The 22,955-nt window shown below is 36.9% G+C and overlaps 1 protein-coding gene across 3 annotated transcripts; it reads left to right on the forward strand.

Annotated features, from left to right (window-relative positions):
• Positions 1 to 2,871: 2,871 nt before the first annotated feature.
• On the forward strand, positions 2,872 to 22,406 carry LOC136200999 (uncharacterized). Of its 3 annotated transcripts, none has more exons than XM_065991528.1 (16): positions 2,872 to 2,986; positions 4,972 to 5,022; positions 5,282 to 5,360; positions 7,490 to 7,643; positions 8,011 to 8,146; positions 8,440 to 8,818; positions 8,952 to 9,135; positions 9,571 to 9,672; positions 9,767 to 10,108; positions 16,032 to 16,115; positions 16,203 to 16,361; positions 17,640 to 17,729; positions 17,960 to 18,097; positions 19,119 to 19,231; positions 19,667 to 19,806; positions 22,104 to 22,406. In XM_065991528.1, exons 2-16 carry the CDS (start codon positions 4,980 to 4,982, stop codon positions 22,202 to 22,204), a joined length of 2,244 nt encoding a protein of 747 aa, XP_065847600.1. In that variant the 5' UTR covers positions 2,872 to 2,986; positions 4,972 to 4,979; the 3' UTR covers positions 22,205 to 22,406. The 3 variants fall into 3 exon arrangements, with proteins under 3 accessions (XP_065847600.1, XP_065847601.1, XP_065847602.1); XM_065991529.1 differs by having other exon boundaries at positions 17,640 to 17,723; XM_065991530.1 differs by having other exon boundaries at positions 8,620 to 8,818.
• The last annotated feature ends 549 nt before the right edge of the window (positions 22,407 to 22,955 follow it).

Raw genomic sequence — 22,955 nt, forward strand, 5'->3', positions numbered from 1 at the left:
GATGAAGAAATCATAATATATCTTCAGTCAACTCAGCTGTACATCAAAAATTAAAGAATGTGGCGAGGGAGGTAGGTTGTGCATACCAATTCACTTGCTTGGCTTCATAAAAGAAAATTTTGTAACTGCTGAAACTTTTTCTTATTTCGAGTAAATTTTCCTTGCTACTAAATGAAAGGAAAATAAAAATAAAGGAAAAGAGCATATCATCATTTCTCACTCTAAGAGTCTCTGGAAGATGCTCATGTAGAACCCGTTTGGCCACATTATCTTTAGCCACTTCCATGAGGTCCTTGCTATTTTCAAGGTGCACAACATAGGTTTCACGCATGCTAATCCTGCAGATGCAAATAATAAAGGTACAAACAACATATATGAAATACACCAACACTATAAAATGAAGCATTTAACATAAGTAAATCAAAATGTTATAACTGATCTATTAATTAATTAATATATTAAAAGCTGGATACAATTTCTAATAACAATCTACATAACACATCAAGAAGCAGTTCAATTCAACTTCTCTACTTAAGAAGAGGTTCAATTCCACTTCCAAATCTTACAATTCTACCAAAATCTCATTCTCCTCCACCAAAAAACCCTCAGATTTGATCAAATTAGAATCATCCAATAACAAAACAACCACTAAATAAACCCCTCCAATCCTTCAACAAAAGAAACTATCTAATGATGATGATCTATTATCTGAATTCAGAGATCTCCCATCCCAATTTCAACAATCAAATTTACTTGATTTTGAGAGAATTTCAATGGCCGCCAAAAAATACCTCACAAAAGCTAATAAAGAAATGACCAAAGGCTTTAACATCATAATCGATGGAAGAGGGTGGAGATCCACCACAGAGATCCACCACAAGTTCTGTCACCTACGACAAAGATTCAAAGCCGTGGATGGAAGGAAGCTAAACGCCAGAAAGCTGATGGGTGGCAGAATGTGAAGAGTTCGGCCATGGGAGATGAAGTCTCATTTGAGAGAGAGAAGAAGAAATTGGAGGGAGGGAATGGAGATGGGAAAATAAAATCGCGGCTCATAAAAACAATAAGAAAGGAAACAATAGTAAATGAGAAGATGAAAAAGGGGACAATCGTGTGAAAATGGTATAAATGAGAAGATGAAAGAGGCGACAATCGTGTGAAAATGGTAGTAAGCATTGTTTTTTTTAATACTTAAAATAATAATAAATATGGTTTTCAATTTATTAAATAAAATTGGGTTAAGGTGCAAAAATGCCCCTAACATTTTGGGTCATGAGCAATTTTACCCCTAACGTCTAAAATGGTGCAATTTTACCCCTAACGTTTGTAGCCAAGAGCAATTTTACCCCCAACGTTGATAAATTGGGTCAATTTCAGAAATAATTCATCAAACTGTCTTCTCGCTCATGAATCTTATCATCTACACTTTACATGTGCATCATTTTATTAGTAACAAATCATAAACATATGTTGAGATGTGAAAAAAATAAAAAATAAAAAATAAATATACTGTCTTTTGTACGAATTAGACAAAAAAAATTCACCGAATTTATAAATATTAATCTCCAATTCTATTATTGAATTACAAAAAACATGAAATCCTTTTTTTAGAATGAATTGATATGCAATTGGTGCAAAATAATGAACAAAAATATTCGTGTTTTATAATAGTGGCTGAAATTGACCCAAATTATCAACGTTAGGGATAAAATTGCTCTTGGCTACAAACGTTAAGGGTAAAATTGCTCCTGACCCAAAACGTTAGGGGTATTTTTGCACCTTAATCCAATAAAATTTTATGAAAATTAACATGTACTCTAGAAAATAGCCATGTCAACCAAAACTCTAAAACACGCCACATCAATAATTATAGTATCCAATTTTTAATTTTTAATATATTAATAGATTGACAATTATTATATTCCATGTAAATCACTTAATAATTAGTATTTGGTTTGTCATGTTCTAAACATTGATTGATAAGAATAATATTCATTTTCAATTTTGATTTATATTAATTTCAATTTCAATTTTAAGTAATGGTCAATCTTTTTCTCCTTATACAAAATGCATATCTTACATATAAAACAAAAATTTTCTTTTGGTTGGATTTTGTTCGGTTTTAAACTCAACCAAATCAAACCAAATTGAAATGTTTGAGAATTTGGTTTAGTTCGGTTCAATTATTCCGATTAGGTTTTTTGAGCTTTCGAGTCAATTCTGCTCACCCATCCCATCTTTACTATATCATATATAGACCAACACAATAATCTAACATTTAAAACCGAATAAAAAAACATTTCGAATCTAATAATTAATATTTTAAATCTACAATTAGTTAGTGAATATCGACAACTATCATTATTTTATTTTTTTTAAACAGATGGCAACTATCATTATTAGTGCTTCAAATACTGTTACTTCACATTAATACTCATTTTCGGTTTTAATTTATATTTTTCAATTTTAATTTTAGGTAAAGTTATTTTATTACTGTTAATTTCTACAAAAATGCATAATATTATGTATAAAATAACAATTTTTTTTTTTTTCAAATTTTTTTATTTCGATTCAGTTTTAAACCAAACTAAAAAGTAAAATGTCAGAGAAACAAAAACGGACCGAACAAATTTATAATTTGATTCGGTTCAGTTCAGTTTTTCAATTTGATTTTTTCGGTTCGGTTATAGTAATCTAGCGTCTTTTCAAAGGACGAAATGAATGAGGAGTCATGAAGTAAACAGTCACATAGTAGGTACAAATGGAATAATTGTAAAAGCACGAGGGTATAATTGTAACTTTGAATGAAAATAGAAAATATAAATATGACGTCGTATCACAGTCCACTGTTTTTCACTCTCTTCTTTCTTCTCCACTTCTAACATCACCAAACCTCTCTGCTAACCGAAAACCGTCGCTACCTCCGTCGTGTCCTTCACCGTCTTCCTCTACTCCTTTTTTCCCCGAACCTACTTTCTCTGCTCTGGTAAGCTTAATGTGCATATATATGTATATATACACACAATGTATATACATTCATGTGATTCTGATGAATTCTCATACTGTTTATGGTTTATTTTCCTTTTCTTCTCTCTATCTGATTCTATTTTTTGTTATGCTTTTTGTCTTTAATTTTGATTTTTGAGCTCTTGAGTAACAGAGCATGGGGTTTTACTTGTATAATGTGATAATGTGAGAAACTTCCTTGTTACGTTGTCCTTTTCGGGGTATTTTTGTAATTTCATTTAGTTCCAGTAATGAAAAACTTGTGTTCTTTATCCCTTGATTTCCATGGCGGCGTTTTCTGTTTTCAGTAATAGGAACTGAAGCATCTTTACCTGGTTATCTTTTTATTGTTATGGGTCTATCTTTCAATTTGACATATAAAATCTAGGGGAATTTACACATATGGGCTCTGAAATTTTCAGTTACACTAATTGTGCCTCCTAACTTTTAAAATCCAACATTATGGCTCTGAATTTGCAGGTCACCATAACTCCAATATGTAACCCAGATTGTAAATATGATGGAATTGGTATTTGATTTTGAGGCTATTTGGTTGTTATTTTCTTAGAATAGAAAAAGTAATCGTAGCGATGCAGCTGATATGTCACTTACTCTTTTTTACTGATATGTTAAAGATGAATCCTTGCATCGCACGGGCCAAAAACTAGTTATTTAGAAAGAGAAAATTATAAATATAGTAATATGGAAAATATGAGCCGGTGGTTTCATGAGAAATATCGTTACAAATAATTTTAATGTTTTGGACTTTTCTATTTTAAAATGGCGAACTGTCATTTTGAATATCATTATGCTAGTAAATAAAGTTTCGGCCCATGATATTCGATTTTGAAAATTCTGGTCAACCGTCATTTTGACCTGGTTAGTCAAGTGTAAAGTTGTGGATTATAATGTTCGATTTTAAAATTTTGAGTATATAATGAAAGTAAGTGCAAAATTCAAGGACTATGAGTGTAATTTACCTATTAAATCTACAACAATAAAAATCATATATATTAAGCCCTGTTACCAAAAGATTAGTTATTAATTTTGAGCAGCAAACAAATTAGAAGAGTCTTAGCCATTTTATTTGCAAATTTTCTTTACAGGTGTTCAAGTTTCTCATACTTTTGAATTATTAAGAATGCAATTAAATACAGATAAATAACGCCTGACATTTGTGTTCATAGCTAATATTTCTAGTAACTACTACTAGATGTTTATGTAGGGGTGAGCATGGTCTGATCCGGTCCAAAAACCGAACCGAACCGAATCCGACCAAATTGAACTATCTGTATCTTTTAAGACTGAACTAAACCCAATTTATTTTGGTCCGGTCCAGTTTGGTTCATGTTTGGACGGAACAGAGTACACATGATTACTTTTAGGAAGATTTCTTAATGTGTGATTATAATTGTTTGAGAGCTTAATGGGTTAAATTGAAATATTAATGGCTTAATCAACTTAAATTGAAATTATTACATGCTTTTTGCCTTAATAATGTGATTATCATGATTCATGACTAAATATGCACTACCTTTTGTAATTAAGAGGAATTATTAACCTTGCTTGCTATCAATGCACTTGTTGTAATATACAGGCATAATACATCCTCAACTCCCCAACTTGTTCAAAAACTGTAACCGACCCTGAACTTCGAAACGTTACTAACCCCTTCAATTTGCTTATTTTGAACAAATAACCCCTCAAATGCCATGTGGCAGTGTGTGATTGGAACTTCAAAATGTTACAACTAACGCCCTACTATCATGCGCTGCGAATCACGCACTGCCACGTGGCATTTGAGGGGGTTATCTGTTCTAAATATGCAAGTTGAGGGGTTAGTTGTAACGTGTTGAAGTTTAGGGGTTGCAATTTTTGGACAATTTGGAGGGCTGGCGATGAATTATGCCTAATATATACATATTGACTATTTTGTGCTGATATTTTTGGTTTTATGTTTGGCAGGTTTGCTAATGGGAGATCAGCCATTGAAATCAGATAAAAGTTTCAACGAAGGTCAATTAATGAAACCCTCTTGCTTCATGCTTAAAATGATGTATTTTGTTGCAGACACAAGGGATGTTTTGACATTTTAGATTTTACAATTCAACGAAGTTTTAAACTCCCTATATTTTTCACCAACATCAACAGATTTTGTGTATAAAATTGAAAATTTGAACTTTTCCTAGTTTATGTGAACTGCGTGCTTTCACTTTGACACATAAATTTCTTTTATATATATGTAGTCAACATTGTTAACATATGATTTCTGCAGATTGCAAGCAATATGTTTTGGTGAAGAAGGATGGTAAAGTTATATGTCGGACTCAATGCTTAAATCCTCCCGAAAACTTGTAGGCATACTTTCTCTAGCTTTAATGCTTCTGACTTCTTATAGTATTGGAAAATTTATCCTTGTATGTCTTACTATATATATATATATATATATATATATATATATATATATTGAATTGTATGTATGTTCCTTTTGGATTATTATAGTTTAGCTAATACGGATTCATGACGATAGTGTTGATTTTGATCTTAAATCAATGAAAGAAGTTTTTCACTAGCTAAACTAGTAGGAGTTAATACCAAGATAGAGGTATAAAACCTTGCTCTCAAAGAGAAATTTGTGTTGGATTGATAAAAAGATGAACATCCTTACAAATCTTGAGGTTTAAATACCTCCTTAAAATAAAGACAAAAGACAATAAAACCCTCAGTGAGGTTACAACCCATAACTATGCAAATAGGGGTAAGGTAGGGTAAAAGGGATAAATGGCAAAACAGTAAATAAGCTTTAATGGCAAAACAGTAGTTATAGAGTGGCAAAATGATACGTACTAGTTGAGCGGGTCAACTGATGGTGCAGATGGTGTCCTGATTGTTTGGGATTCTTAGTGGTTAAATTATTCAAATAAGTTGTTCCTATTTTCTATATAAGTTGTTCCTATTTTCTAGTTGGATTTTATTTGTTACAGTTGTTTAGCTGCTATATAAATCCTTTTATTTTATCATAAGGGATATGAATAATAAATCCAAAAACACTTTCTTCTTCTCCGATTTCTTCTCACTTCTCCTGTTTCTTATAATCACAGTCTGTGCTATTAAATTCAGCCTTATCACAAAACAGTAAATAGAATAAAACAGGACTATGGCAGGTTTGTCTTCGAAGGCAGCCCACACGGCGTGTGGTCTATATGACACGCCGTGTGGCTTAATAGACTCTGGCTTCTCGAATGGCTTGGGGAAAGTTCCTCAGGGTCTTCTAAATTAGTCACACGGCTTGCGAGGATAGCCACACGTGGTGTGAATTTGCCAAAAAGTTCTAGGAGCTTTAGGAAGCCAATGACATGCCGTGTGGCCATTGACACGCTGTGTGGTTCAATCTTCCCCGCTTCCTTCCTTCAGCACCATACTCACACGCCGTGTGAGCCCTTCCTCAACCCTGGCTTGAATTCCTTGAGGAGATGCCCTCATCATTAGCTTTAATGAAGGATTGGCTCAATAGTCTTTCCTTGCTGTGGAAATACAATGGACAACCTTTCATGGGAAAATGAACTAACAAAATAACCTACTGAGTTTTACTTGATTTTTCTTTGTCTTTTAATACTTCTGTAGATCAATGTTTTATATTGCAGATAATGTCAATAGTGGGATGATTATCTACAATTTTTTTTATTTTTTTTTATTGAAATTGATTTTGGATTCTGGTTCAGAATTTTATTACAAATACCCTGAGTATTTTGCTAGAGGCATAGTTGTTAAAGGCGCGCCTCAGCAAAGTGAGCCTTGATTGCACAAGGCGAGGTGCAGTTTAAGAGACTCTGGCCTGGGCTTCAACCACTAATCTAATTTAAATAAACTTAATCTTAACCATTGATCTAAATAAGAATATAGAAAGACTAGAGAGAGATTAAGAATAGAGTCAAGTAAAGAATAGTCTCCTCCACTCAAACAGAAACTGTGACACTGTGTGAATGGTTTTGTCTTTGTTGTGTGGTCGTAAGTGTGTTTAACTAGTAATAGAGTATTAGTCATATTGATATGCTTTAACTAGTAATAGAGTATATATATATTTTTTTTCTGCGCCTTGCGTTGCGTCTTGAGCCTAGGGTCAGGACCCCTTAGCGCCTTGCGCCTTTAACAACTATGGCTAAATGACAACCTCATATGACCAAATGAACAAAATGACTATATGACCTAAGGAACAAATGACCGAGCTGCATTATATTTCCCCTTTTCATTTCATTCTCTTATATACTTGTGTTCTAGTTCTTGAATAGCCTTGGGAATGGAGTATTGCTGCAATTGAGAGTACACACAGTTACGTGTCAGTTTCTGCATTTTTTTAGTTGAATTTCTTTTTGGTTTCTCTCTTGCAACACCAGTCCTGTCCTATAAGGAATTCAAAAAAGGACATTTTCTTTATAATGTGTTAATTGTGATGTGCACCTGATTATTGCCTTATAAATAATAGGCCTCAATGTTGGAATATACATGACATTGTCAAAAGATCAGAGTTTACTATCCGTTCTGATCTACCTCATTGCTGTTTACGCCCTGCTCCAGAGTCTTCTCGTGACAAAAATGAATGGGGAATTTTTTTGTCTTATCTTCATGAGAGGAACAAGGTAATTTTGTTCTATATATGTATATATAAAATGAGTGTCATATTCTTGTTTAACCCTTTAATTGCATTTAGCATGAGCGATCTCTTTCTTGTGTGAGTTCTTCTCTTGCATTGTGGGATTCAAATATGTTTACTCCCTTACAATGACTGCCTGACTATTTGAAGAAAGATATTGTGATGTATTTTCTTCTTTTTCTACTGTCTAGAATTCCAAAATCCTGAGAAATATTTAAGCTTTATTCTTCTTTCCTTTTGCTCTATTAAAAAATATTAAAATTTTATGAAATTGTTGAAACTTATCAAAACATCTCCAAGCATGGATGAGTGTGGAGCTAAATTTGAAAGTACAGACATCATTATTTTTGCAGGTTGCAATTGCAAACTGTACATCTTGTCAGTTTTATATACTTCCTCCCGAAGCTGCTGGACGTACCCATGTTAGAGTTGCATATCAGCAGGGGAAAGCATCCAACAAGCATAGCGGTCAAAAGCATTGTGAATCAGGTGCATTATAATTAGTCATTGCCTCATTGGATGTACTCTATGTTGCACGAAGACTTCTCTTTAGTAGCGTTCTGCGTTTCGTGTCTATTTTTGTTTGAAGGCTATTTTATGAAGGTTATGTTTTAGAAATAACGTTTCCAGTGTCCCTTTTTGTGTCCATGCAACATAGGGTGTACTTTATTGTTGGGTGATGATAGGCTTAGGGGCTTGGTGATGTAGCCTGATTTCATCTTTTAATGCTAAATGTGAAGGAGAACGAATGCCTCATTTATTTTCTGATTTTTTCTTTATAGTTGTGGATACAACAGAGGTATGTCAATCCGTGCGGAAAAACATGGACCCAGATGAGAAATGTAGTAATAGTAGCACAATGTCACCTATTCACAATGATAAAGAGTCCGTTTCTGGGAAAGATGTATATATGAAAACAATTCCAAAAATTGAAGAAAATGATGGTTGTGTTAAATTTCCAGAATCAACTGATGCACTTAAAGGTGGTGATCCAACAAAAAGACATCAGTCTTGTAGTGTGAAACTGGAAGCGCCCTTAGTGAAAAATTATGTGCGAGCAGACCCAAGTTACTTGCAAACTCTTGGTCAAGCACATTCAGGATGGATTTTTGGTGCAATAGCTGAGCTTGTTGATAATTCAAGAGATGCAAAAGCAAGCAGGTAGCTTATCCTTTGGCCTCATTTTTTTTGTTGTTTGTTGATTCAGTACTATAGTTGATATATCTGATTTGAAATGTTTGCTGCAGCATCTTTTTCCAAGTTAGCTTATTACTTGTGTTATTTATATTGACAGACTGGATATTTCTATTGAAATTGTATATTCAAAGAGAGTTGGAAAGCGTATTCCTATGTTGTCAATTATAGACGATGGTCGTGGAATGACCCATGAGGAGATTGTGAAAATGACTTGTTTTGGGCACAAGAAGCCAGATACAGATGATGTGACTCGTATAGGACGATTTGGTGTTGGATTTAAGGTAAGCCTTTGTAGTTTTTTGTATTTCTGTTAGGAACTGTTCGGTTTTCCTATCCCGCTCTATAATTGCATTGTATTTGTTATTGTTACTCTAATATTGTGGATTATGTTGATAAAATGAATATGCTAGTTTAAGCTATAGTTTGATTTCAATTCATACATTTGATACGATTGAAAATTCCTTCTGGAATTAATTTGTAAATGAATTTTCATGCTTGGTATGACAGCTTAAGGTTCGTAATTCAATTAAATTCCACAAAGTTTTGCTTCAGTTTTATATAATTCCATGAAATTGAAATCCAACATTTTTAAATTCCAAGCAACAAAATTTAGAAATTCAAATAAGTCTACAAAATTTTGTGGCATTCAGTATTCTTAGCAACCCTCCAATAATTATATGATGTGGCTAATGTTGATATGGATATTGATGTCGCAGACTGGCGCAATGAGGCTTGGAAAGGATGCTCTTGTTCTTACACAGACTGCTAAGTCCAGATCTATAGCCTTTCTCTCACAATCTTTAAACGAAGGAAAAGATGTATACTGAAGACATAAGCTTATTTTGGTTGTTCGATTTTTATTTACCGCCCTTTATCTGTTCCTTATCATCTTAATTACATTGGTTTTCGCAGGATCTGGAGATTCCCACCATAAGCTACCGTAGAGAAGGACAGTTTATGGAAATAGACACAGATGTCCAGTCTGAAGCTTCAGCAAAGTACAACCTGAAAGCTGTAAAGGAATTTTCACACTTTGATAAGTATTTGATTGGTGAAAAGGCAGGTTTATTCCAGGGAAATCACACAGCTACAGCTACAGGAACACAAGTATATATATGGAATCTAGATGAATGGGGCAAAGATTACTGTCTGGAATGGACTACTGGACTTCTTGGTGGTAGTTCCTTTCACAAAGGCGACATACTTATACGTTCTAGAAGGGTTCGGTCTCGTCCTGGCCAGATGAGTCAAAAGGTTTGCCATCGTCTTTTCTTATTAGAACTATAATAAGCCGTTTCTGTAATATATGAAAATTGGACACACAGTTTCGTCTCGGAAACGCGTTTCTGATACAAAAACAGATTCCAATTCCAAAGACAAAACAAAACGACTCATAATTAGGAACTGATTCTACAACTTCTCAATTAGTAATTAATAATAACGTATATTTAGTGATTCTAATCTATAAATATGTTAGTGCATAATCGTTCTAATCTCCACTTCTCCTTCACGAATCACATGTATTTAGTTATATTACAAAAAGTCTTCTATAATCATGTTTAGATAAGAGTGTTTTAATTTCTTTTATAGGTATTTAGTTATATTAAAAAATTTCAAATAGTAAATTATAGATTTCTAAGAATAATTCTTGCTTGTTATTCCTCAATAGAAGAGACACAGTGGCCTAGTTTTACAACCTTCTATCCGCAGACAGACGGTCAGAGTGAACGTACCATTCAAACTTTGGAGGCTATGTTAAGAGTATTAGATATTAGATATTCTCAAGATTATATTGTTTAGTTATAAGATCACACTGTATCTAGTTAGTTAGTCATTCACTACAACGTGAACTCTACATTGTATTTATACTAAATTACACATCAATAATATTCAGTGATTCATACTCTATTATGGTATCAGAGACCTAATTTTCTTTCCTTCTCTCCAACCCTAACTCCTCCTCCTCTTCGCATTCTACCGAAACACTTCCATCCATTCCGCTCCGCCGACCTCATCACCGGCAACCATGACAACCACCACCGGCCCCACTTCCGGCAACTCCCACAACACCCCTCCAAATTCCGACGAGTCCGCCACTCCTCCCAACTCCGGCCACTCCGCCTCCAACCCAAACCAAAACACCAACAGTCCGAATTATCACCCAGCCCTAACCGTCTCCAACATTTCGACATTTATCAAAATCAATCTCGACATCGAGAAAGGCCAATACCCGACCTGGGCTGCCTTGTTCAAACTTCATGCCACGGCATTTTCAGGTTCTTGACCATATTCTTCCTTCCCAAACCACCGATCCTTCCACTCCCTCCCTTCAAGACACAAACCCTGATCTCTGGAAACGCATTGACGCTGTTGTCCTCCAGTGGATATACAGTACTATTTCCCTTGAACTTTTACACACTATAATTGAAGCAGATTCGTCTACGGCTCAGGCCTGGAAACAACTCCAGGACATTTTTTCAGATAATAAGAACTCCCGTGCCCTCTTCCTCAACAAGAATTCTCCAAAATCAAGCTTGAAAGCTTCTCTGACATTTCCTCCTACTGTCAACATCTCAAATCCCTGTCTGATCAGCTCTCCAATGTTGACTGTCCTGTTACTAATGATCAAATGGTTCTGCAGCTTATTTCTGGCTTAACAGATGCCTATGACACTGTCGGCACCCAGATTCGCCATGGCGACCCCCTTCCGCCTTTCCACAAGGCCCGATCCATGCTTATTCTCGAAGAAACGGCATGAGCTCGCAAGAGTTCTCCTTCCCCTGACACGGTAGCTCTTACCGCCGCTACAGACACCGCCGACCCGCCATCTCACTACACACCATCTCGGCATGTGCCAAACCGATCGCACCACGCTCCTCGTGGCGGTCGACCATATTGCGGAAGAGGAGGGCGACACAGCAATCGTCCGTCCAGCTCCTCCTACCGTCCGGTTTATCCGTGGGCCCCATACTACCCCTGGGCACCGCAGCAACCTTGGGCCAGTCCGCCCTGCCCATACCCGACGGCACCCTGGCCTCAGCCGTCCCCTCATGGTCGCCCCCAATCACAGTCTGTCATCCTTGGCCCGCGACCTAACTTGCCGCAGGCACATATCAACATGGCTGGCCCCTCTTATGCTCCAACCGACATTGAACAAGCCATGCACACCATGTCCATCACACCTCCTGATCAATGGCATATGGACACCGGAGCTACATCACACATGACGGCTAATCAAGGTACACTCACTTCTTATTTTGATTCGCGCCTCAATGGTAATATTGTTGTTGGTAATGGTAATTGTGTACCCATTTTGGGCTCTGGTAATGCATATTTAGCCACTAAACACCACCCCCTCAAATTAAAAAATGTACTGCATGCCCCTCAATTAATCAAAAATCTCATTTCTGTCCGTCAATTTACTACTGATAACAAAGTTTCTGTTGAATTTGATCCTTTGGGTTTCTCTGTGAAGGATTTACAGATGGGAACGCGTATCATGAGATGTAATAGTACCGGGGATCTCTATCCAGTCGTGTCTAGTTCGTCTCCCTCACCTCCGTGTCATTCCGCTCTCACCGCACTCTCTTCTGATGTTTGGCATTATCGTCTAGGACATCCAGGGTCCCCAATTTTGGACACCCTGATCAATAAACAATTTATTTCATGTAATAGGAGTAATAAAAATGTTTCTTTTTGTCATCCTTGTGTTAATGGAAAACAAGTTAAATTACCGTTTCAGTCCTCCTACAATTCTGCTTGTATGCCATTTGATTTAATTCATAGTGACATATGGACGTCACCGATATCGAGTTCTAGTGGTCACCGATATTATGTTTTATTTCTTGACAATTACACCAATTTTCTTTGGACGTTCCCGTTAGCTAACAAATCCCAAGTCTATTCCGTGTTTCTCACCTTCCGTACGCTCATTCGAACTCAGTTCGAACGTGAAATTAAAATGTTTCAATGTGATAACGGTGGGGAATTTAACAATAACTCATTTCGCCAATTTTGTAATACTCACGGAATGCAATTCCGCTTCTCCTGTCCGTATACCTCACCCCAAAATGGTAAATCTGAACGAACTATTCGAACCATTAATAATATCATTCGCACAATTATGAACCACGTAGCTGTTCCGTTTCAATTTTGGCACCATGCTCTTGCACTCGCCACTTATCTTCTCAACATCTATCCCCACAAAATTTAGGTTACAACTCTCCCACACAAATACTCTACCTACGGGATCCCACATACTCTCATCTTCGCATCTTCGGATGCTTGTGCTTTCCCCTCATTCCGTCATCATCTCGTCACAAATTAGAGGCTCGCTCACGGCCGTGTGTCTTCCTAGGATATCCCCAAAATCATAGGGGATACATATGCCTTGAGCTGTCCACAAATAAACTCATTGTTTCCCGTCACGTAGTATTTGACGAGTCAGTCTTCCCGTTTATACACCAAAAATTCAGTCCGTCGTCCACTCCCCACTCTCCAAATCCAGTCGATGGTCTCCTGCCCATCGCTCAATTCACGCCCTCGTCGTCATCGCCAGAAATTCAATCCACGTCGTCACCCCTGTCCCCCCCGTCCGTGTCGTCCCGCCTAGCGTCCTCGTCTCCCACGTCCCTGTCCTTCATCGAGTCATCGTCACCCGCTGTGTCCTCTCGGTCCGTGTCATCTTCTTTCGAGTCGCCCTTATCCTCGTCGTCGGCCACTCGAGTATCCCCGTCCTCTATTCTGTCCAATTCTCATTCGCCTGCTAGCACGACCAGGGTCGATGCTTCTGCATTAACACCACATCCTATCACCGCAGACACCAATACTCACCCTATGACCACCCGAGCACAACACGACATCTATAAACCACGCCGTATGCTTAACTTATCCACTTCTGCACCACCTGCTATTTCCCCGTTGCCTAAAACACCAACCCATGCACTATCTGACCCAAATTGGACACAAGCCATGACTGATGAATTTGAGGCTCTTATTCAAAATAAGACGTGGGTACTCGTACCTCGTCCTAAAAATGCTAATGTTATTCGTAGTTGGTGGATTTTCAGGCACAAAACCAAGTCGGATGGATCCTTTGAACGCTACAAAGCAAGACTAGTGGGAAATGGTTCAGGCCAACTGGCTGGTATTGACTGTGGTGAGACATTCAGCCCTGTAGTAAAACCGGCAACAATCCGTGCAGTTCTCAGCATTGCTTTGTCCAAAAACTGGAATCTGCGTCAGTTAGATGTGAAGAATGCATTTCTTCACGGTGACCTTAATGAAACCGTTTACATGCATCAGCCATTGGGTTTCCGCGATCCTGAACATCCTGATCATGTCTGTCTTGATCATGTCTGTCTCCTTCAAAAATCTTTGTACGGCTTGAAGCAAGCTCCTCGAGCCTGGTACAAACGCTTTGCAACCTATATGTCACTAAGATGGGATTCACTAATAGTGTATCAGATCAGTCACTTTTTGTCTTTCGACAAGGCACAGACACAACATTTCTGCTTCTATACGTCGATGATATTGTTTTAGTAACTTCGTCTGACAAGCTGCAAAGTTCCATAATCTCCACTCTCAGCTCAGAATTTGCAATGAAGGACTTGGGTCCGTTGAATTATTTTTTGGGGATTTCTGTTACTCGCTCACATGGTTCTATGTTCTTATCTCAGCAGAAATATGCTAAGGAAATTATTGACAAAGCAGGGCTCGAGTCATGTAATGCGGCTACCACTCCTGTCGACACCAAACAAAAGCTCAGTCTATCATCCGGCTCCGCTTATCATAATCCCACTGAGTACAGACAGCTAGCTGGAGCACTTCAATATCTGACACTCACACGTCCTGACATCTCTTATGCTGTTCAACAGGTGTGTCTCTTCATGCATGATCCGAAAACAACTCACATGGCTGCCCTTAAACGGATTCTGCGCTACATCCATGGCACCATCGATTTTGGCCTCAGCCTCATTAGAACATCTACGGAACAGCTTACATCATACACCGACGCCGACTGGGCTGGCTGCCCCGACACACGCCGCTCTACGTCTGGGTACTGTGTTTTCCTCGGCGATAACCTTATCTCATGGTCGGCCAAGCGACAGCCCACCCTATCTCGGTCTAGCGCCGAAGCAGAATATCATGGGGTAGCCAATGTTGTGTCTGAAACCTGTTGGATCCGAAATCTGCTGCTTGAACTTGGCTGTCCGATTCAAAAATCAACCGTTGTTTATTGTGATAATGTCAGCGCAGTGTACCTTGCGGGCAATCCGGTTCAGCACCACCGAACCAAGCATGTTGAAATGGACATTCACTTTGTCCGTGAGAGGGTCGCCAAAGGTGAGGTCCGTGTACTGCATGTTCCATCTCGATACCAAATTGCTGACATCTTTACTAAAGGCCTGCCGTCTCCGCTATTCGACGATTTCCTCAATAGTCTCAATGTTCGCCCTCCGAACCCTTCGACTACGGGGGAGTATTAGATATTAGATATTCTCAAGATTATATTGTTTAGTTATAAGATCACAATGTATCTAGTTAGTTAGTCATTCACTACAACGTGAACTCTACATTGTATTTATACTAAATTACACATCAATAATATTCAGTGATTCATACTCTATTAAAGAGCTAGTATTCTGAATTTTCAAAATAGTTGGGATGTGCATTTGCCTTTAATGGAATTTGTATATAATAATAGTTATCGGTCTAGCATTGACATGGCACCTTATGAAGCGTTGTATGGAAGAAGGTGTAGAACTCGGTTATGTTGGTTTGAGGTGGGTGAGAGACAGATAGTCCAATTGAGAATAACTCTAGGAGAACCAAAATCCTAACCTAACTCTACCTAGGAGAACCGACTTATACAAAGTTCTAACTAGGTTTAACATTGTGTAAACCTAGGAACAACATCCTTATCACAAATATAAAAATATATTTTTAATATTTATAAATGTGCACCAATATTTTTAATATTTTACACATTTCCCCACGTTTCCGTGTCATATGTTTTATAGAAATGACGTTTCCCGTATCCGCGTCCGATACCGTATGTGTCCGGGCAACATAGCTTTTATGATACCATACATCTGTAGTTTCATACTCATTAAATTGCTTAACTGTCTTTTTCCCCACCTAATACTCACCTTTTCATCTTATGTCTGCTTCACAGGTACCTCTAGATTATTCACTTAGAGCTTATCTAGAAGTCATATTCTTAGTTCCCCGGATGAGGATATATGTTCAAGGATCACTGGTAATTGGTTGTTACTCATGTCTCTTTGTGATGAAAATGTGTTATTGTTTTTATGTTGTTTGATATGTAGCTTGGTCGTCTCAACAGGTTAAAAGTCGACCATTAGCACAATCTCTAAACCAGACTTGTGAAGTAGTAGGCAATATCTGCGGGAGAAGTGTTCACTTAACTCTCGGTCGCTGTCAATTGGAGTGGGAGCAGGGAAATTGTGGCATGTTTTTATATTGGCATGGCCGCTTAATTGAGGTCAGGTTTTACTTGTCTATACTCTAATAGTGTTTTGTACCGCTTGTAGCCTAGTCTTCAAATTTACTTGATCTGATTTTTGTCTATCTTTTTGATCTAATTTTCAACCATTTTATGATTTGTGTTACTTTTAGTGGGGTGGCTTATGCAAGTGAGTTTAATTAGAAGAGGAAGAGACAGAGTCTTATTAAAAGAGAAAGAAGTATAGTACAACAGAAACACAAGCAGTTGATGCTTTAGATGAGGAGTGATGAATTTGGAGAGTTTTGATGAGCAAAACTTAGGATTTAGTATTCAACTTTAGCTTTATAATATGGGGTTTATTTTGCATTTCAAAATTTATTTATAATTAAGAATATTGCCATGGTTTAGTATTCATTGCATTTTTATGTTAGTTTTATAGTTTTATTATTTTATTTTTGTAAGTGCGCCTTGTGTTGCTATGGCGTGCGTCATCCGCCAAGGCTCCAGGCGCGCGTGCCATCGCTGTGCACCATGCGCAAGGCTCCAGGACCCCTAGCGCCTAAGTGCGCCATGTGCCTTTAATAACTATGTCTGTAGGTATACTTCTGGTTTGAGGTTATTTTTAAGCAAGAAAGAGCTGGAAAATGAAATTGACATTCTAGGCCAAATTTGAGCAAGTGAAATGCAAAAATTTGCAGGCTTTCAGGTCCAACTGAAAGAAAAAGAGAAAGGAATCATGACATCGAGATCCTTAAGCGTCATATCCAAGTTTGAATCACATCACACAATCAAAAGAAGCATAACTGGAAAATTTGAGCTTGATAATAAGCATTACAAGAGTTTTCATTATAGTCAATCTTGTAAACCTTTAAACCACTCCAAAATTATTGCTAATCCACGTAAATTTAAATTTGCAAAGAAGGCTAAATGTGATGATGTTATCCCATACTTTTAAGGTATGAAACTAAGGCTTCATAATTCAAGAGGAAGACTCCTGAAGCAATATAGCCTACCTATCTGCTATTGCTCGAAAGACCAAAACTATCCTATTTGATGAATAAGTAGAACTTTTAAAGAACCTGTCTGGTCTACGATTTTATTTGGTTATTCTAATGTTTTTCCTTGGAGTTTAGCCTTTTCTGCGTCAATTATTTGGAATTCTGGTTCTGTTATGCTTTTCAAACATTATTAACAGAGTTATCTCCCCAGTCACGATTCACATTATTTCTATTTCACGTGTGCGCTATGTTATCACTTAACATATCAAATTTGATCATGTATGTTGGTATTCTAATTATTTTGTTGTATTTTTAGGCTTACAAAAGAGTTGGTGGCATGGTACATAGCGGAGAGGTTGGACGAGGCGTGATTGGTGTGATAGATGTTAGTGATTTTATGGTAATGGTACGCAAGTTTTTCTTAACATCTAGGCTTCTGGTTTTTGGTCACTTTCGTCCATGAACTATCTTTAATATTGTTTAAAATTTTAATTTGATGAAAAATCATCAACTGTTTATACAGTTGCAGATCATTCTTGTTAAAGCATGCTTCTTAAGCGTCGAAACCCTTTACTATGTTTCATGTTATTCTTTTGAAGTAATACTGCATCTAATACTTACCTATTTATGTCATAGGATGATGGGAGCTCACGTGTCTCGGTGCACAATAATAAGCAAGGTTTCCAAGATTGTGAACCGTATGCTCGACTTGAGGAGTGGCTAGGAAAAAAGGCAGATGAATATTGGGATAAGAATTATGATACTGTGCAACTTGTAAGTTGGGCTCATTTCATTTTCTTAAGGTTGATTGAGTTCTTTTTGTCCTTTTTTTTATTATTTTATATATATATATATATATATATATCAAAAGCATCATTTTTCAATTAGTTGTTTGGCAATTATGAATCCGGTTGACATTTAGAAATGAAGTATATGTTTGCTGAAGTTCCATGGTTCGATGGGGCTTAGTCGAGCTCAATAAAGGAAATGTGATCATAGGTGTGGGAAGTATAGCCGGCCGAGAGTCATGGACATCCGATTGTTGTTTCTTTACCAAACCTTCGAATGGAAACTTCTGTTCATCAAAAAGGACATGACGTGAGAAATAAACTTTCTTAGAAATTGGATCATAACAACGATATCCCTTATGGAGTTTTCTGTATCCGAGAAAAAGACATTTAGTTGAGTGCGAGGTGCCAACTTATGTGGTGAATAAGGGCGTACCATGGATAACAGAGACAACCAAACAAGCGATTTATGAGATAAACGGCAGTATCAAATGCATATGACAAAAAAGTAGCAGGTAAACGCGCATGATTGAGTAACGCAAGATCAACAATATGTCTATGTTTTACATTCTGCATAACCGTTTTGTTCAGGTGTAAATGAACACGAACAACGTTGTTCAGTGCCATGTTCTGCTAAATATTTCGTTGAGGCCCTATATTCGCCTCTCCAATTGGACTGAAAAGATTTGATGGGGAGGCCAAAAAATTTCTCAACAACTGTGCTGAAACACACAAACATATCGAACACTTCAGATTTTCGTTTAAGAAAACAATTGCTTTTTATCATGACTGCATCAGTTCATGCTTTTGGAAGCAGAAAACAACTGCATTTTAAGTTTAGCTGTATGCTAATATTTTCTTTCCTCCTCATCTGTCATGTTTATTTGCAGCACTTTTTCTTTTCTAAGATTATTTTTTGTTCTTCTTGTCGGCGTAATGAGTCGGGAAATCTGAAGTTTTGCTCACATTTGCAATTTTAGCAAAACCTTTGTGTTTCACAATTTCAGAAAAAGGGCGGTCTTCTTTACAAGCCTGACGACGAATGGGTTCAATGTAACAAGTGCAGAAAATGGAGGATGTTAATTTCCGGATTTGACAGCAATAACTTACCTCTAGAATGGTACTTTTTGTTGATTATATTGTTCTTTCCTTCTCATACTTTTCTAATTGCAAGTTCTCAGCTTGCTGCATTATTTACTGCTGTCGTCGTATGCAAGTGGAACTGTTAAGCTATGTTGCACGGACACTTACACGCAGAAATGCTGCTAAGAAGAAGTTTCCGTGCAACATAGCTGTTAAGTTACTACCGTTATTTCTAAAACATAATTAACCTTCAAACTACAGAAATAAGGTTATGTTTTAGAAATAAGGATATGTTTTTGTTATGTTTTAGAAGGACACTGAAACGGGAAATGGGAACGTTATTTTTAAAACATAACTTTCAAACAAAAATGAAAACAGACACGAGCCTGAAACGCAGAAACGCTAGTAACGAGAAGTGTCTGTGCAACATAGCTGTTAAGTTACTGTAATTTGATTGCACTTGTCTTGTCAGGTTTTGTTATATGAAACCTTTTGAGGGATCATGTGAAACTCCGGAGCAAAAGATTCAACACGGGGTGATTACAGTGTCTACGAAACGATCTGGATATGCTAGCCCAGATGTTGAAGATGATGCTACAATTACATCAGAAGGTTATGTATCAGAGATTTCTTTTATTTTAAAACCTGTTATATGTTTTACGATCTGGATATGCTAGCCCAGATGTTGAAGATGATGCTACAATTACATCAGAAGGTTATGTATCAGAGATTTCTTTTATTTTAAAACCTGTTATATGTTTTACTGCGTGTTAAATGTACTGTTGGTCACCGAACTTTCATGGTTGTCTCAAAAAATGGCTACTCAACTTCAATTTGTCTCAATAAAGTCAATCCGGCGACTTCAAGAGCAAAAAGACACCGGAAATATGATGTTGTCAACACTAGTTAACTTTCATCGATGACCGAAATGACACGTGGCTGCCACCTAGCTGACCCATGTCGTTTTGGCGAGCTAGGTGGCAGCCATTTGTTGTTTCGGTCAGCGGTGAAAGTCGACTACTGCTAATGTGGCAGTCACGTCACCTTCACGGTGTCTTTTGTGCTTTTGAAGTTGCCAGAGTGATTTTATTAAAACAAACTGGAGTTGAGTGATCATTTTGAGACAATCATAAAAGTTCAATGACCACCAGTGCATTTAACCCATTTTAATACTAAACATCAAATGCAGTTATGAATTTGGTTAGTTCATAACTTTACCTGATTCTACTAACGATACATATGTCGTATAGTCTTCATGTGAATAAGGATTACAGCGTCCCGAGGCTCTGAAATCAGTTGCTTTTTCATATTAGGTCTCTAATCTTTTATTTCTACTCATCGAGAGATCAATTACGTATTAACTATAGAACTAAACTTACTTGTGTAGGTGGAGATTCGGTATTTTCTGAATCCTTATCGAGCCGACCACCGAGCCGCTCATGAGCGGCTCGGCTCATTTATAGCCCTATTAACCATAAAGCTAAATTTACTTGTATAGGTGGAGATTTAGTATTTTCTGAATCCTTATGTAAGGAATTACAGAAAACAATGTTTTCGGTGATGTTAGCTGCTATTCGAACTGTACCTTGAGCCTCAGTTACTAATAAACCTATAAATTAAGTTCGTGATTAAGGGCTCAATTAGACGGGTAAATTTCATCAATGGTATACAACGTTTGCCCCATTTCACACTTTAGTGTATAACCTTTAATTTGTCTCACTAATATGTATGAACTTATAGGTGACCTCCCACTTTGGTGTATAGCAGGTAAAAATGACCGGTCAACGCGAAATCAACTCGCCACGTCAACAGTTTGACCGGTCAAAAAGTCAAAATTTAACTTTTTAATAAAAAATTACTTTTATACCCTTTCCTTCCTCACTCCCCTTCTCCTTCCCCTTCCCCTCTCTCACTCCTCTCTCTCTCTCTCTAACTCCCTTCTCTCTTTGGAGAAGCTACATCAAAATTAGGCTTAGCATCACCATTAATGCAGCCAAGTTTTGTGAAATCCAAAATCCAAAACTCCATTGAAGACATCGTTTTGTGCAGTTGCATCACCTCCACTTATAAAAATCTCAAAGAATCATGTTCAAATAAACTTGGTAACAATTCATGAAGAAGAAAAAGAAGAACAAGAATCTAAACCTATATTTTCTTCTTCTTGTTTCTTACAATTAGCTGCAAAGCCTTCATCATTTTTTCTACTCAGAGCTTCGATATAGCAGATATAGCAAACTCTGTGATGAAATAATATATATATATTTGAATTGGAGTCATTGTCATGCTTTTAGTTTTCCAATTTTTTTTTTCTATTCCCATAGTTTTGAATTTACGCAGCTCCATCTGTTGTAATCCAATGTTTTTATTTGAGCTCTACTCATGTACTGCCACCATTAGGTTAATTTGCAAATTTATGGATTTCTTCAATTTTTTTTTTAATTAATTAGTATTTATTTTGTAATGTGCGATAATAATTAAGAGAGTGGAGTTAGAGAGAGAAAGAAGGTAGAGAGAGAGGAGTGAGAGAGAAAGGGGAAGGGGAAGAGGAAGGAGGAAGAATAGGGTATAAAGGTAATTTTCTATTAGGAGGTCAAATTTTGACTTTTTGACCGGTCAAACTGCTGAGGTGGCGAGTTGACCTCGCGTTGACCGGTCATTTTTACCTGTTATACATCAAAGTGGGAGGTAACCTATAAGTTCGTACATATTAGTGAGACAAATTGAAGGTTGTACACCAAAGTGTGAAATGAGGCAAACGTTGTACACCATTGATGAAATTTACCCTCAATTAGACAGGTGTATAAATGATCAAGAGCTCAATGTGTAAAAATAAAAGATTAAACACTCAAATGTTTGGTATGGAATGTTTTTCTTTTTCCAGTTTCTGAGTTTGTTGATTTGTCCGGTAGGTGGTAGCGATACCGATGGCAATCAAACGAAGAACAATAGGCAAGGTTTCAAGAGGATTCGGAAGGGACTTCCAAGGACTTCTAAGAAGGGTAAATCATAGTTCAGGTACTGTTTTAGATTTTTGTTTCATAGTTAGATAGTGTTTTTGCATATAAGCACTTGAATTTCAGTTGTAAATAGATAGATTTAAAGAAGATATATTCAAAGTGCTTGTGATTTTTCCCAATGGTTGTACCACTTACGAGTGGCGGATCGAGAAATTATCGAGAGGGGACTACATTCTTACTAATTTCTTTTTACAAAGCGTCTTAAAATCAGCATTAGGTTTGTAACTTGTGCTGAAATACGAGAGGAGATCGGCATTTTTACTAATTTATTTTTGCAAATTGTCTTAAAATCGGCATTAGGTTCGTAACTTGCGCTGAAACCGTCAATTGGATTCTCCTATGATTGATAGAAAATTTAGTTCGGTTATTTTATATTTTCAGTTCGATTTGCCAGTATTTTCTAATATTTTAGGTTTCAGTGTAAAAAAAATTAGTTTACCCGAACCAAAAGCAATATATTATACCAAAATATATATGTTGTGTGTATATATAATATTCATTTCGGTTAGGTTTCGCTGATTTATTTTTGGTAAAAAGCACCCTGAGACTCCTGATTTTTCATTTTTTTAGTGCATTAAGCCTCCAATCTTTTATATGGACACATTGAAGTGTTATTAATTTCATGTGTTTGAAATTATATTTTTGGGTTAATTATAAGTACATGCCTTATGGTTATATGGATTTGTAGATGGTACTTGTGGTATTTTTCTTTACAAACACAACTATGTGGCTGCAAAATTTAAC

This window comes from Euphorbia lathyris, chromosome 7, assembly GCF_963576675.1.
Source record: "Euphorbia lathyris chromosome 7, ddEupLath1.1, whole genome shotgun sequence".
NCBI lineage: Eukaryota > Viridiplantae > Streptophyta > Magnoliopsida > Malpighiales > Euphorbiaceae > Euphorbia > Euphorbia lathyris.